Below are 14817 nucleotides of genomic sequence, written 5' to 3'. Positions count from 1 at the left end.
AACAGAAAATTAATACGACAAATATCTTGTATTTTGTACTGGTATATGTGTATACTATGCCACTGCCCCCAAATTCTGATTTTAGAAACTTTTAAAATACACTTATCAGTTATAGTTGATATGATGTGTACATCTGAGAGCTAAGGAAAGAGTATTTAAAGAAAAACTTTTGAGGTTTTTCTGTCCATAAGAATTCCTTATTAAAGGGGAAAAAGTGGAGAAATATGTAGAAATATTCACATGACACTGACATTTACATATAAATCCCTACCCTTTCCTGAAGTAATTATGATTAAATTAATCCTGATATTTCACTTCAGAAAAATGAACTAGGGGAAATGCCCAATCTGTTAATTACATAAATGAGTATTATAGTGTGCATTGTCTACCGTGTTTCCCCGAAAATAAGACCTAGCCGGACAATCAGCTCTAATGTGTCTTTTGGAGCAAAAATTAATATAAGACCCGGTCTTATTTTATTATAATTTAAGACCGGGTCTTATAATATAATAACTATAATATAATATAGTATAGCATAGCATAATATAATATAATATAATATAATATAATATAATATAATATAATATAATAAAATGCCAGGTCTTATTTTACTATAAGACTGGGTCTTATATAATATAATATAATATTGAGTCTTATATTAATTTTTGCTCCAAAAGATGCATTAGAACCGATTATCCAGCCAGGTCTTATTTTCGGGGAAACAGGGTAAGACCCAGACTAGGAGAGAAACTCCAATCTGAGACATGCTGCTCTCACGACCGAAGAAAAAAGAGATGAGAGATCCAAGCAATTGCTCTTAAAGCTTCTGATCAGGAATGGCCCATGTCATATTTTCATTCACATTTCATTGATGAAATTAAGTCACATGGCCCACCCTGATTCAGTGTGCCAGGAAATATAGTCTTTCTGCAGGGATGAACCCAGGAAAGAGTGGGCTAAATCCAATGGAGCCAATGAGGAGGGGCTAATTATTTTAAAGAAGAAAACTGTAACAGAGAAAATATCAAAAGGGTATTTTTGTTAGGTTATTTGTTTAAAGATATTGTCGTCAACTTGTAGCTACAGCAATGTTTTCCCCTGAAACGACATCGGTCCATAAGTTTATCCTGAACAAGAGCAGAGAACCTACTTATTGCTTTTCTAGAGGCAGCTATCTATGCTTGGTTTGAGTGTGCGTTCATAAATGAGTGTATTTATATTTATTTGTATTCACACATATAAATGTATGTTATACAAGGTAGAGGAGGAAGCCTCAATGAATAGGAGACAAATAATCCCAATCAATACTAAAAATGTGAATTACTCTAATTTTGCCAAGAACTAAAACAAAGTATAGCTACTATGCTGTTCTGAAAAGGATTGCATTCCGGCTCTTTGGTAAACATAATTATTAAGTGGCTATTTAATTAAAAGATCTAAACTGATTTAACTTAGCTGAGCCGATCTTCCTAATCTTTATAAATATTCAAGAAAAAGGCAACTTAAATGATCATTTACAAAGGTCTTAAACACTACATATTTCCCATTATTCATTACAAAGTCTGGTAAGTCAGAAAAAAACACATGTAACCATTAGCTTATCCCTCTGTTTAAACAAAATACTTCTAAAATGACTTCCTAAATTCATCCAATTATTACTTTTTCTTTTTTTACAAATGACAAGCCAGCTTTGCTGATACTGAGTCAGTCTGGCATCTATTAATGTTTTTCAGTTGAATATAAATTCTAGATAAAGGTTAAAAAGTGTATTAAACAAATGTCATACATATTGGTAGATAGTTTTATGCAGAAAAAGGGCAAGTGTGAACCTATGTAGAAAAAAAAAATCTAAAAACTTTCTTGAGTGATTTCAGTGCAATGAAAAATAAAGCTCACTGTACATTTGGCACTTGATGAGAGGAATGGTCTCTGAGGCCAAATTCTTTTTGTCAATGAATATGAGAATGAAACAAACCCAAGCCAAGGCTGTAAAATCTGAACTGTCAATTCAACCAGACTTATAATGTTGAGGTCATGGCTTGAATTTTAAAGGATAGGCTAGAAGCAAGAAGCTCACTCACTCATTGCCACAAATTACATACTACGGGTCACCTATATGTAATAATTAATGGACCCACCATCTTCAGATCAGGTAAATATCACTAGGTTTTCCCCCTAAGAACATGAAACACAATAAGAAACTTGAATTATATACATAAGGACTTCAAAGGACTACAAGGTCTCTGCTTGTGAATCCTGAGTTTTCTCCAGTCTGCCATTTTATTGACTGTCACTCTTCTGATGCTTATCTTCATATCCTACTTAACTACATTTTTAGTTTCCTCTACCATTTAATCTCGAAGACAATTTTGTAGAACTTCACGTAGTTCCTGCATATATGAAAATATAAACAGCAAGGTCCCCAGCTAACTTAGTGAATCCTTCTAACAAATCTGCTTTGCAGTGTGAGTCATTCAATGTACTCCTTAACAATGTCACACATCGTTACATGTCATTCCTCTTGCGGTTATGTAATGGGGATGCTTTTCCCGTTTGTTTAAGCACAAAAAAGGATTTTCCCTGGGTACCATAACAGAAAGTTGAAGGGAACGCAAGCGGGATAGTTTCAGACATGGCTCATTCAGGGGCTCAGACATTTTCAACAAGACCTTGAGATCATTCTCTCCTGCTTTAGGTTGTGTTTCCTCTATGCTTGTTTCACTTGGGGGTGAAGGTAACTGCCAGCAGCTCCAAGCTTTCTTTTGATTAGCTTCAGGTCTAGTGATAAAAAGAGAGTGTCTCTTTTCTAATAGTCTCAGGAAAGGTTCTGGATTGATTCTCACTAGTTTTGAGTGAACTGAGTTGGGTCACATATCCATTCCTGAGTGTCACTGTGGTCAAGGGAATGGGTTATTCTGATTGGATCTGCTTGGGTCAATTTCAGTTGACCCTCATGAACAGAGAATGATGGGGTTATCCCAGAAAAATAAATCAAGATGCTGTTATTAGCAGACTGAGCAATGGAAGCTAATCAGGCAAAACTGTACCAAGATATCCAGGTATGCTTATGGTGAAGCCAATGATGCTTAAGAACCATTGAACCCCTAACTTGCTGCAGTCCTTTTCTTAAACACTGTATATAATTTTGTAGTTTTATATTATTTTCAGACTCCCCCAAATTGTATAGGCTTCAAAAATTCACAAAACCTGGATCTTACCATGTCAAGACTAATTCCATCAGAATTCTGTATCATTAAAGCTATTTCACTTGGGGAGCAGGACAGAATTACTCCTCAGTGAGGCTCTCGCACTAACCATTAGCAAAAAATGTTCAACAACAGGAATAACATTGAAACTTCAGGTTACAGAAAACCCATGAGCTACCAACATCCCAATAAATTTAGGAGACATTCCCTGTCTTATAATAACAAACTAATGAAAATAAAAAGGTAAGTGGAATTTTTTCCAAATTATTTCAACTGAAGTTGTTTCTTCCTGAAATATTAATCCCTGATTTCTTTGTCCATTAGAATTCTACAATATACCTATGTGTTTGACCTTCTTTTAAGCCCTATATAACTCCTGACAGCTAAGGTAGCTGTTCTCATATGTGTAGTAATTCAATCATTTGTGGTTTTACAGTTTTATTTTTCCTCTTATTCTTCCATAGGAGGACTCATATCGTAGTCATGTTTGTTTTCCCAAAGGTTGGCATGACAGGCATGTATAATGTGCCAGATGATGACTACTGAAAAGACGGATGAGAGAATAAAACCATATCTCACAATAATCCCGTGAGTTTATTAAGCATCACAATAATCACTTCGCAAAAACAGGAGCCAAGGGGCAATTCAAACAACTAAATAATGGCAGTTCAGGGGCCAGAATTAATTGTTCTACTTCCTAAAATACTTCTTTTCCCATATCTCATATTGTCTCTGAAAGAACATCCTGTGGGCCAGTCTAAGGTAGGGCGTAGCAATACATCAAGTGCTTATATGGTTCGTGGTTTCTCTAGCAGCCAGAATGTAGAAGCTGTACTAACAACAAAAGAAAATCAGAAAGTGAAGGAAAGCTTTGGAAGGGGTCAAGAAAAGTTCGGTTATTTGTTTTTAATTAAGACTGGAGAAATAGTAGCAGTCTGTGGGCTCAAGAGAATGATTTGGTGGAGAAGGAGAGGTAGGAGAAAAAGTAATCCAAGGAAAGGGAGAAAAAAATGGGTATAAATATTGCACACAGGTAAGTAGATGTCATGGAAGAGGGTTGCAAAATTCTTTTCTTGCTGCTTTAAGTTTTTTTCAGTGAAGTGAACATCAAGGTCATTGGTTAAGAGAAAGGATGGGACAGGTGGTGTTGTAGGTTTGAGAAGAAAATAAATGTTACAAAAAAGAGTAAATAGACCGGAGAAATATGGAATGATTCCTGAGCAGTATTAAATATGCACTTGAGATTGGTAGTCATGAAAGTAAAGTGAGTCATGTCAACACGTGATGTCTTTTACTCCAGGTTGATTCATTGCTGGTATGGACTAGGTGCAGAGCTGAATGTAACCAGGTCTGTGATTTCTTCAAATGAGTATAATGAAGTGAAAGAGAAGCAAGGGAGTTAAGGGTATATGAAAAAGTAAAATTACATTCAGTTACCACAAGGATTCAGCTGATTTAAGGGGGCCAGGTAGGAAGAATATGTAGAATTTGGTGAGTATCAGTAAAAAGAGGTGGGAATCAATGAATTGGTAATCCTAGCAGGATCACTGGCGGAGTGAGGGAATTAAAGGAAGAACCCTGAAAAGCTAGGAGGTTGTAATCAGCAAAACTCGGGTGCATGAAAGTTGTTATAGAAAAGCTGCAGATTCTGATGATGCCCAGATCTAGGGTATGACCATGAATGTAAGTAGCTTGGGAGGGATTAGAAGGCAAGATCATTGAAAAAAAGGCCAGGGTATGCTAATCATCCTCTCATCGCTGCTACTTGTACACCCTCATTCAGATTTCTCACATTATGGCACTCAAAATATAGCTTACTAACCATAAACAAATACCATCTTTCTCCCATGAAATCTCAAGTTTGCACTGAGAGAAATTTTTACTACCCCAATACTGGCTAAATTAAATGACAAAATCCGATAAGCCTCATTTCAGCATTCATTGGCTGTTTTCTGTCTTTTATTATATTCCTATTTAAATCATAGATTCAAACCTATGATTCTATATAATAAATTATTGCTAAAATATTATACATTCCAATATACAATTAATTATATAAGTCTAGTTTATATTTCACTTTTAAGTAGTATTCTATTAAAACATCAGAACATTAAATGAACATATTAACTTGAGATGTGAAAAAAATGATCTAATGGTAAAATAGGAAACTGGAGGAAAAAAAATCAAATATATTTAATCAGAGCTACCCAGTGATATATTAATTTCAGAAAATAAACAATGTTTCTTTGTGAAATTCATGTAAACACTAGAATTCACACTGTACTAAATCATTTTCCCTTACCATTTGAACTCTAGTATGTTATAGGCCTTTTGATACTAATTGAAGCCATTCACAAGTAAAGAAATATGTGAAGTGTATGCGTCTCCATGCCATACTAGGTTTAAAAAATATCTAGTCAAAATGCAGATATCCATCATCATTGTGACCGTGGGGCTCTCTGGAGCTATGGGAAAGCTAACATCCCCCCCACGTATTTGAAAAATCTGCAAACACCATCCCCATAGCTATGCTTTCCATCACCATTTCTACCCCTCCCCCGCACTGGCTCACTGTAATCACCACACGAAATCTCTGATGCCTTATGATATCACTGATATTAATTCCAAAAGGAACCCTGGGATATTGTGCTGTCACTGGTGTCAATATCCATTGGTGGGTATTGCAGTAATGGCTAATGCTTGCCCAAGTCTTTCAAGTATGCTGATGTAAGATGTTTCTTAACCCCCAAATTTGTGATATGGTTACTTTCATGAGCTTCAGAGCAATACTTGGAATCCTTGGATTACTAGTGTAATTTTTTTCATTAAATAGTTATTTTAAGTTTTTTCTTTGGAACTTACAAGGGTTAAGCCAGAGATTTCCTGGAATACAGACTTACTTCTACTCCATGCATTCTTATACTTAGAAACAGATAAAAAGTTCTTAAACTCTCTTTCCCTTTAGGAGCAGTATATTTTGCGAAAAGCTTACATAGTTCTTCATGAATATAGACCTATATATACTGCGTTTCCCCGAAAATAAGACCTAACTGGAAAATAAGCCCTAGCATGGTTTTTCAGCATGCTCATAATATAAAATAAAACCTACCGTATTTCGTTGAAAATAAGACTGGGTCTTATATTAATTTTTGCTCCAAAAGATGCATTAGGGTTTATTGTATATTACAAGCATCCTGAAAAATCATGCTATGGCTTATTTACTGGTTAGATCTTATTTTCAGGAAAACACCATAATACAATTACACAAAAGGCCTTTAATAAATGCCTAGGCTTACCTGAATCCTAGAAAAAGCATTAGACTAAAGATGAGAGTCCTGTTTTATACACTTAAATATCTGACAAACTTTGTCTGGGGCATATATATATATATAGTTTTTTTTGTTTGTTTAAGGAGGACACAGCTTATGGTGGGCCCATGGAGGGATCGAACCGGCAACTTTAATGTTATCAGCATCACGTTCTAACCAACTGAGCTAACCGACTACCCCATATGATTTTTTTCTTTACATTGTATGTGTATGTCTTTTTTTGTAACATTATTTATATATTAAAGTATTTTCATAATTAGACTTTTTATTTCCAGAACACATATTTGTAGTCACCATGTAGACATGTTCTAAATACAGAATTAAAGACAGAACACGGTTAGATTGGCTATGAAAAATGTACATGGGCACCTGATCCTCAATATGTTTTAAATCTCCAAATATGTTCAACGGCTGCCTGATTAACAATAGAAGAGTCTCTAGGGTTTTTTGTTTTTGTTTTTTACCCCCAATTGTATTCAACTTGACCAAGGACAATAATGACTTAAAATCTCAGCCTCTGAAAGCACTACCATTTTTACAGAGCAACAAAGAGATAACCCTAAGCAGAACAGTCAGATATCTAATAATCCCTGAACCATGAGATGTACACAGTCCATTTATGCTTAAGAGAAACAGTATAGCATATATACAACTTAATAAAAAGACTTACGGAGAGACTAACAAAATTCTAAAGTTTGACCTACCGATCAATTAGGTCACTTACCAGATATTTCCTCCAGGCACTGCTTAGCAGTCTTACTATATGATAAATCCATCTTAGTAGGACTGGTACTGGAGTCAGCAGATGGTAACGATGTACCTTCGTTTTCTGAATGTGCTCTGAAATTAACCAAGAAGACAGAAATAAATAGAAATTATGGTCGCCCATGACTCATCAAAGTTCTCTAGTATAAGAAGAAATCAACATATTAAAAGTTTTCCATCAAGGGAAGTAAGCATTTCTTTATGACTGGGACATTCCAAAGTTGTCTAACTCTAGGAGAATTTCCTTGTCCCTCCTTACTCATTTCTAAAGTCCACTATAATCTATTCTTCTACTTGGGCCTGTTTTTTGTGGGGCATTCTATCTCCCTGACCTGTTCCTTAGTCTGTTGTCTATGAATAAAGGGGGAAAAATTGCTCTGAAATGTTCTAACGATTTTGATTACTTGTCAAATAAGTTCAAAAGGAGAGTATGTAGTGAGATTGGAGACCCCAGGGAAAGCTTACTGGCTGTCTGCCAACAAGCTGCCTTGGTGAGCTGGCTGTGAGCCAGAACTGGCCAATAGTCATGCAGCCCCAGTATTCAGAGACTGGTCTCTTAGAAGATGAGTCACATTAAGTAGTTCGCTGAGATGGTTGTCTAAAGCCCAATGCTAATTGATTTTTATTAGAACAAGGCCAGCAGCTGTCACAGGAACCTGAATGCTTGTGGTCACGTTTAGTTATAAACATTCACAGTATCTCCCTCTAAGAAAAATCTGTATGAAGCAAAAGAGTATTCAGGATGTATTTTGGGAGTTGAGTTTTTGCTTTGCTCCAAACAAACATCTTAAAAAGTATTCCTCAGGAGCTGACTATGGCTATCTTTCCCTAATACATGAGGCCTAGTACTAAATTCCCTTGCCTAAGTCCCTACTTCCCCTGCCTGAGACACTCTTTTATAAACGTATTCACCCTTCTGACAGCTCAGTCTTGTCTTAGAAGCCATTGTTTCATTTTATTTTTAATGTGGCAGTGCATACTTATGGTTGATTCATTCTTTAATGTATTTTTATTTTAAGTCACAAGAGACAATCTTATTTACCTTATTTTTAAGTTCTTTAGTGTATCTTCCATGGTATTCCCTATAAATTACCTATAGTAGTGTTGATAGGGAAACAGATTGACCAAAGAAAGGAACATGGAGAAGTTAATCTTCAAATAATTATAAAAAGGACTCAGAAGTCATCTTTGATTGGTATACACACTAAATGGATCTAGATCTCTGCTCTACATATGTTATAAGCCATCCATTTATCCAGGATTTCCACCTCATTACACAGAATCAGATTTTAACTTCAGTCTCTAGAGGACAATCAATGCTAACTGGTAACGATTTAAGATATACACATATGATCAAAGAATTTCAGTTAGATATCCGAAGATTCCCAACATTTCCTCTATTTTCATGCATGCTTCTTTCCAATAAAATAAAAGAATTCAGGATTGATTCATGAAATAATTTATGAAGACTTTAAAATTAATAGTGTTCTCTAAGCAAAAGGTACATTTTGACATAGGGCAGTGGCATCATTCACTGTTTCCACATAAACTGGTATTGCATTTTCCTCATCTTAACTTAAAAAGAAAAAGATGCGCATCATGATGATCCTTCGAAATATCAGGCAGACACAGTCCTGGGCACACTATCTTACGGTGCATTTACAGCATGTCAACATGTTACAAATACCTGTCGAAACAATAAGATACAGCTATAAGATACAGCATTGCAAAAATGCCATCGAATTTAGAGTTCTAATAAGAGTGTCTGCTACTAAGAGTTGTAGTGGTTAAAAGTCTAGTCTTCACGAATGACTAACACCAAAGCTATTTCTTGTTTATGTGCAGTTACTATATGCCCAGTACTATCCCTTGTGTTTTACTTATGGACTATCACTCAAACTTCACAATAATCCTGTTACTACGGATTAAATATTTCCCCTCCAAATTCATATGTTGAGACTTAATCCCCAATTAGTCGTATTGAAGGTGGGGCCTCTGGAGGTGATTAGGTCATGATGGTGGTGCCCCCATGAATGGTATGACTGTCCTTATAAAATAGACAGAGAGCTCCCTTGCCCCTTTTGCCATGTGAGAAGATGACCACCTATGATCCAGGAGGAGGCCTTCGCCAGATACCGTATCTGCCAGTGTCTTCCCAGCCTTTCAGAACTGTGAAAAAAAATGTTGTTTAAGCCAATCAGGTTACAGCATTTTTGTTATAGCAGCCTGAATGGATTAAGACACTTGTAATGTAGGCGCTTCATATGTAGATAAATTAAGGCTTCTAGAGATTTAATATTTTGCCCTACATAACAAGCTGGTAGATACTTAACCCACACTTAAAACTTGGCTGCCTATAAATCCTGTTCTATTAACCACTACCCTACAGCTTAACTCCATCCACATGCCACCAGACACTGAGTATTGTATTACATTTGAGTTCCCCTCAGCTGACAGATAGCTCAGTTACTGTTACTGTTAATGACAGACAGTATTTGAATATGACAATATCCACTGGTGTACCCCAAACTTTACGCTTTACTACCTTAAATTTTATTCTTAAGAAAAAGAAGCTATTACATGTGCGTGCCATTTAAAGGAATTCAGCCAGAAACTCTAGATACTATCAATCTTCAAATCTCCAATTTCATAAACGTGGGTTTGCATATTGATTATATTAAAAATATATCTCTCTGTGGATTCATCTTGACATGATTATAGTCATACATGTTGATACAAACAGAACTGGTTTGAGTCAACCTTAACTAATGGCCTTGTAGTCCCTGCTTTATAAGCACAACAAACGGGAATGAAAAGCAACCGTCTTTCCAAAACCAGCAATGGGCTTGTTTTCATCTCTCCTTCTTGGGGGGAAGGCAGACAGGTGACAGCCAGGGCCCAATAATATAACAATATTTATATATAATAATAAATATTGAGATAAATAATGATATCTAAGTGTGTGTAACTATATAAACTTCACCATTTAGAAAAACTTAAGAGCAGTGAGATCTTGGTTTCTAAATATGTCACTCTCCACAAAAGGTAATCAGGGCTCCTTAGGTAAAAGCTGAAGCCAAGGTAGTGAGAGTACAAGATCAGCCTGCAAGATCTTCAGCCAAAGCTGAAAAGAAAAGAAATTCTCAAAAAATAATAGGGGAGAAGTCAGCTTGAAGGCACTTCCAGTGGCTGAATCAGGCAAAATTTAAGTATCAAGATAAAATCATATCAATGGAGTATATTCCATTGAATACAATGCAACCCATTAATCCATACAATTTAGAGAGAGAGAGGGAGAGAGAGGGAGAGAGAGAGAGAGAGAGAGAGAGAGAGAGAGAGAGAGAGAGAGAGAGAAATCTTTTTCTTAAAGTAGAATAGTGCACAATTTAGGAGGAATGATCAAATTAGAAATCATTTGACATCCATTGGAGTAAATTATTAATTCAGGTAAGAAACCTCAATGGATACTAATGCTATGGGTAAAAATAAATTAAGGAATACAATTTTTACACGTAGTCTCAACATACTTCCCACAAAAATACTAATTAAATAAAAATGAAGCAAAGTAACTCTATAGTGGAAAACCATGGCAAACATTATCTTAATCAAGTGATCAAATTCACCATCATAAAGTGGGAACTGTCAATATTGTATGATAAGATGCAATGGGAGAAACAGACCATTATTTCTCTGACATTCCAGACCAAAAAAAAAATATGTAAAATGGGTCTAATTATGAGGAAGTATCAGACAAACCAAAAATAAGAAACATTATACAAAATGCTTGCCCTCAACACATCAAGTCATGAAAGTTAAGAAAAGACTGAAGAACCATTCCAGACTGAGGGGCATTACAAAGACAAGACAACTGGGTGCAATAAGTTAAGGGTATATGAGAGTTCTTTGTACTATTCTTGCAAATTTTCTGAAAGTTAATTTTTTTCTCCAAAAAAAAAAAAAAAAGAAAAAAGAAAGTAGAAAGAAGAAACAGCAATGGTTTGATGAGGCAATCTGGCAGTGAACCTGGTAAGCTAAGTACAGAAAGGATACTTTATAAAGCTCTGCTGAAAGAATGCCAACTCATAGCAGTGTTCTACATAACAGGCCCTCTGTAGAATTTTCTCTGTATATTCCATCTTAAAACTATTGCTGTGCGAGGGAGTTTAAGCTGCTACCCGCTGCACAGATATATATCAAACCCGGCAAATTTAAGTGCGTAAGGCAAGCATTCAATAAGCTTTTTGTGCTGATGACCAATTATGCCCAGTTCACATAAAACCACAATTGCAGCATAATCTGCAATAATAGCTGCAGGGCTTACAAAAGCTTTATGTGCGTGATGGTTATATGCTCTACATTTCAATCTTTGTATACTCACAGATCCTCCTACTCAATCTATTGGTTCAACAAACCAGGCAAACTGAAAACCCATGCTGAATAAGCATTTTCAAATGCTTTTGTATGCTTTCCCTTTTAGAACATAGTGTAATTGTCAATTTTCCATGTCACTTCAAGGCAAATATGAAATCTCACAAAAACTTGTTACAACAAAAACCTCTTCTGAGATCCCATGGAGCTCTTATATATGACACATCCTATATCAAAAAAAAAGACAACCTCTAAATTCAGACTTTCTTGACCTAGTTTTACAAATCCAGTGTGTATAAAAGATCTCTGCTTATATTTAATTAAAAAGCATGATGAGTTTCTTCTGTATAACATTGCCTTGCCTTATGTAAGGATTGGTTTCTTTTTTTTTTTTTTTTTCTTTTGCAAATTGCCCACATTCCTGATTCTGTTCCTTTTGCCTTTAGGAGTTTGCTTTATGTTGAATGCTTTTTGTTTGTTTCTTTTTCTTGGCATTTACTTAAAACTGTCAGAAAATAAAGAAAAAGAAGATAGACCTAAAAAAAGTTATGAATCCTTTTAACAGCTATTTTGAAATTTTGTTAGGGGCTGCTAGAAAGACTGTGGTTTAGGAAAAACGTACAGGTCTCTCTTTTCTCCTTAATTAACTAATGACTTTATTATGTTACTTCACATTATCTTTGCAAGTATGAGGAATATAGCTCTAAAGTACTGAATGCAAAAGCAATGGGAGAAAAATGACTCGTGGGAAGAGAAAAGACATTTTTGGAAGGTTTGAAGAAGCTCAGGTAATAATTTTTGAACCTTAGGCAAGGCAAGCAAGCTTGAAAATACAGCATAAAGGGAAGACACCAAGAAATAAGAGGAACAACGAAAATTAGGCTATGGTATCTTTAACTATACTCTTCTCCTTTCTCTTTCTTTACTTCCTATAATCAGGACCTTTAATTCAAGTTTTAGAAAGGAACTTCTGAAAGTCAGTAACTTGTTCCATCTAGCTATCGAATGTGGTTTATCCTACCATGACCCTCCTAACAATCCATTTTACACATTAAAGCCGTAGTAATTTTCCTCATCATGCTTCCTACTTATGTATGTGTGCATATGTGTGCACACACACACAGACAGAGACATATACACAGAGTCTGGTTTACTGTACATTCAAGGATTTCTATTACAGTCAGGCTACAATCGTCTTCATTTTCTAGGAATACTGATCAACTCACCAACCATTCTACCCATCTTGTGTTTACCCTATTTATATGGTTCCTTCAGCCTTACATTTCCTTTCCTTTCTGCATGCCTAAATCCCATTTATCTTTGAGGACCCAGTTCAAGTGCCACTTTCCCTGATTCCATGGCTAAAAGTAATTTTCCACTTTTTTAAAGTCTCAATGTAACAAATCTGGTTCACTACTGGGGAGTTTTAAACCTCCTGCTTCACTTTGTAGTTATTTTTGAGTCAGCTTCATGCCTACTATATTGCGGGCAATGGAAATAAAATGAAACATGATAAGTATCATTTTCGTTCTATCCTTGATGCCTTATGCATATTAGATAGCTAGTAGGCAGTGTTGAAAGAAGAAAAGAAAATAGCTGAATGAATGTCCTGAACAGAAAGTATATTTTCATTCTTTAAATACTTAAAGCTATTTACATTTCAATTAAATTCTCCCATTTATAGAAAAAAAAAAACTTCAAAATTTTACTATCCCACTGTACATTTTGGCATTTTTTTCTATTCTTCCACAGCAGGTTAGTCTACCCCAGGATGACACTGTTTCATTCAACATTTTTTATGTGGTGATTACTGTGGGTAGGCTCTGTTCTAGGCAATTATTCTACTAAATAATAAAGAAGAGTCTCTGGCTCTCAATGAGCTTACATTGAAGTCAGAGATAACTGAAATCATACTGGCTAATGAGTAAAACAAAATAGCAGATAGTGATAAACTCTATGAATTAAAATACAAGAAAGTCCTGGCCACAATGGTAGGATAGGTAAACACTGTGACTTTCTCCTCTCATGACCACATCAAAACTACAACTAAACTACAGAACAACCATCTTTGAGAATTGCCTGAGGTCTAGCTGAACAGAAGTCCGATAACTAAAAATATACAAAAGAAGCCACATCGAGACTGGTAGGAGAGGTGAAGACAAGGAACAGGCTGGTCTCATACCCACATGTGGTAGTTATACAAAAAAGAGGACTATCTCTGCAGTGGAGGTCCTCTGATGAGCAAGGGGCCCCAGCCCCACACTAGGCTTCCCAACCCAGGGTTCCAGTGCTAGGGAGAGAATTCCCCCAACTTCTGCCTGTGAAAACCAGCAGAGATTGTGGTTGAGTGAGACAGATGTCAGTTGGAGTCCCAGACACATCTCTTAAAGGGCTGCACAAAGACCTACTTTCTTTCAGACTTATTTGCTCTGAACTCCAGCACTAGGGCAGCAGCTCAAAAGATGCCAGGGACATACAGAAAGGAACTAAATTGAATGGCTGCAGGGCCATGGCCAGAGTGGCAGTGTTTTCCCAGACAAAAGTGCTGGTAGAAGCCATTGTTCCTTTGTTGGGCCCTCCACCTGTAGGGGGCGGGTGCCTATAAGGCACCATCACATAACTGAGAAGCATGAGATAGAAAAAGTTACTTTAGATAACACCCACATCCTGTAGGGTGTGTCCGGATGGCTTAAGACTGCTAGCCTGCAAAAGTTACTTTAGATAACACCCACATCCTGTAGGGTGTGTCCGGATGGCTTAAGACTGCTAGCTTGTAGCAACCCTTCTTATGTTAATGCCCCTCCACCCAGCAAAAAATGTATATAACCCCTGATTGAGCTGCAATAAAGTGAGACTTGATCAGAACTCCTGTCTTGTCTCCGGTCTTTGTGTCTCCCATTTTCCTCCCTTCTAGGTGCTTCGGGGTCCCTCGTGTAGTGTCCTGCGGGTCGGGACATCCACCCACCCAACTTTCACACATACACACGTGGGCACCATATCACAGTTTCCATCAACTTGGCTAACACTACTCACCCTGCCCTGATGCTTCCCTAAGACCCTGCTCCACCCAACTTATGGGTCCACCCAAGCCATTTCTAGTGGCTGTTCCATACAAATGGCCTGTCTTGGCTCATGCTGTGGACTTTCCT

At 36.5% G+C, this 14817-nt stretch overlaps 1 protein-coding gene across 7 annotated transcripts in view; it reads right to left on the bottom strand.

The window, feature by feature from the left end:
* Positions 1-14817, bottom strand: part of NAV3 (neuron navigator 3) — a 785517-nt gene that overhangs the window by 161557 nt on the left and 609143 nt on the right. For all 7 annotated transcript variants that reach the window (XM_081061016.1, XM_081061019.1, XM_081061021.1 and 4 more), the window contains one exon: positions 7260-7375. In XM_081061016.1, coding sequence (XP_080917142.1) covers positions 7260-7375 — 116 coding nt within the window. The remainder of the gene's footprint in view (positions 1-7259; positions 7376-14817) is intronic.

The sequence above is a fragment of the Rhinolophus hipposideros genome (assembly GCF_964194185.1).
Source record: "Rhinolophus hipposideros genome assembly, chromosome: 9".
NCBI classification, from domain to species: domain Eukaryota; kingdom Metazoa; phylum Chordata; class Mammalia; order Chiroptera; family Rhinolophidae; genus Rhinolophus; species Rhinolophus hipposideros.
Note: the sequence above shows the minus strand (reverse complement) of the source record. Positions and strands in the feature narration are given on the sequence as shown.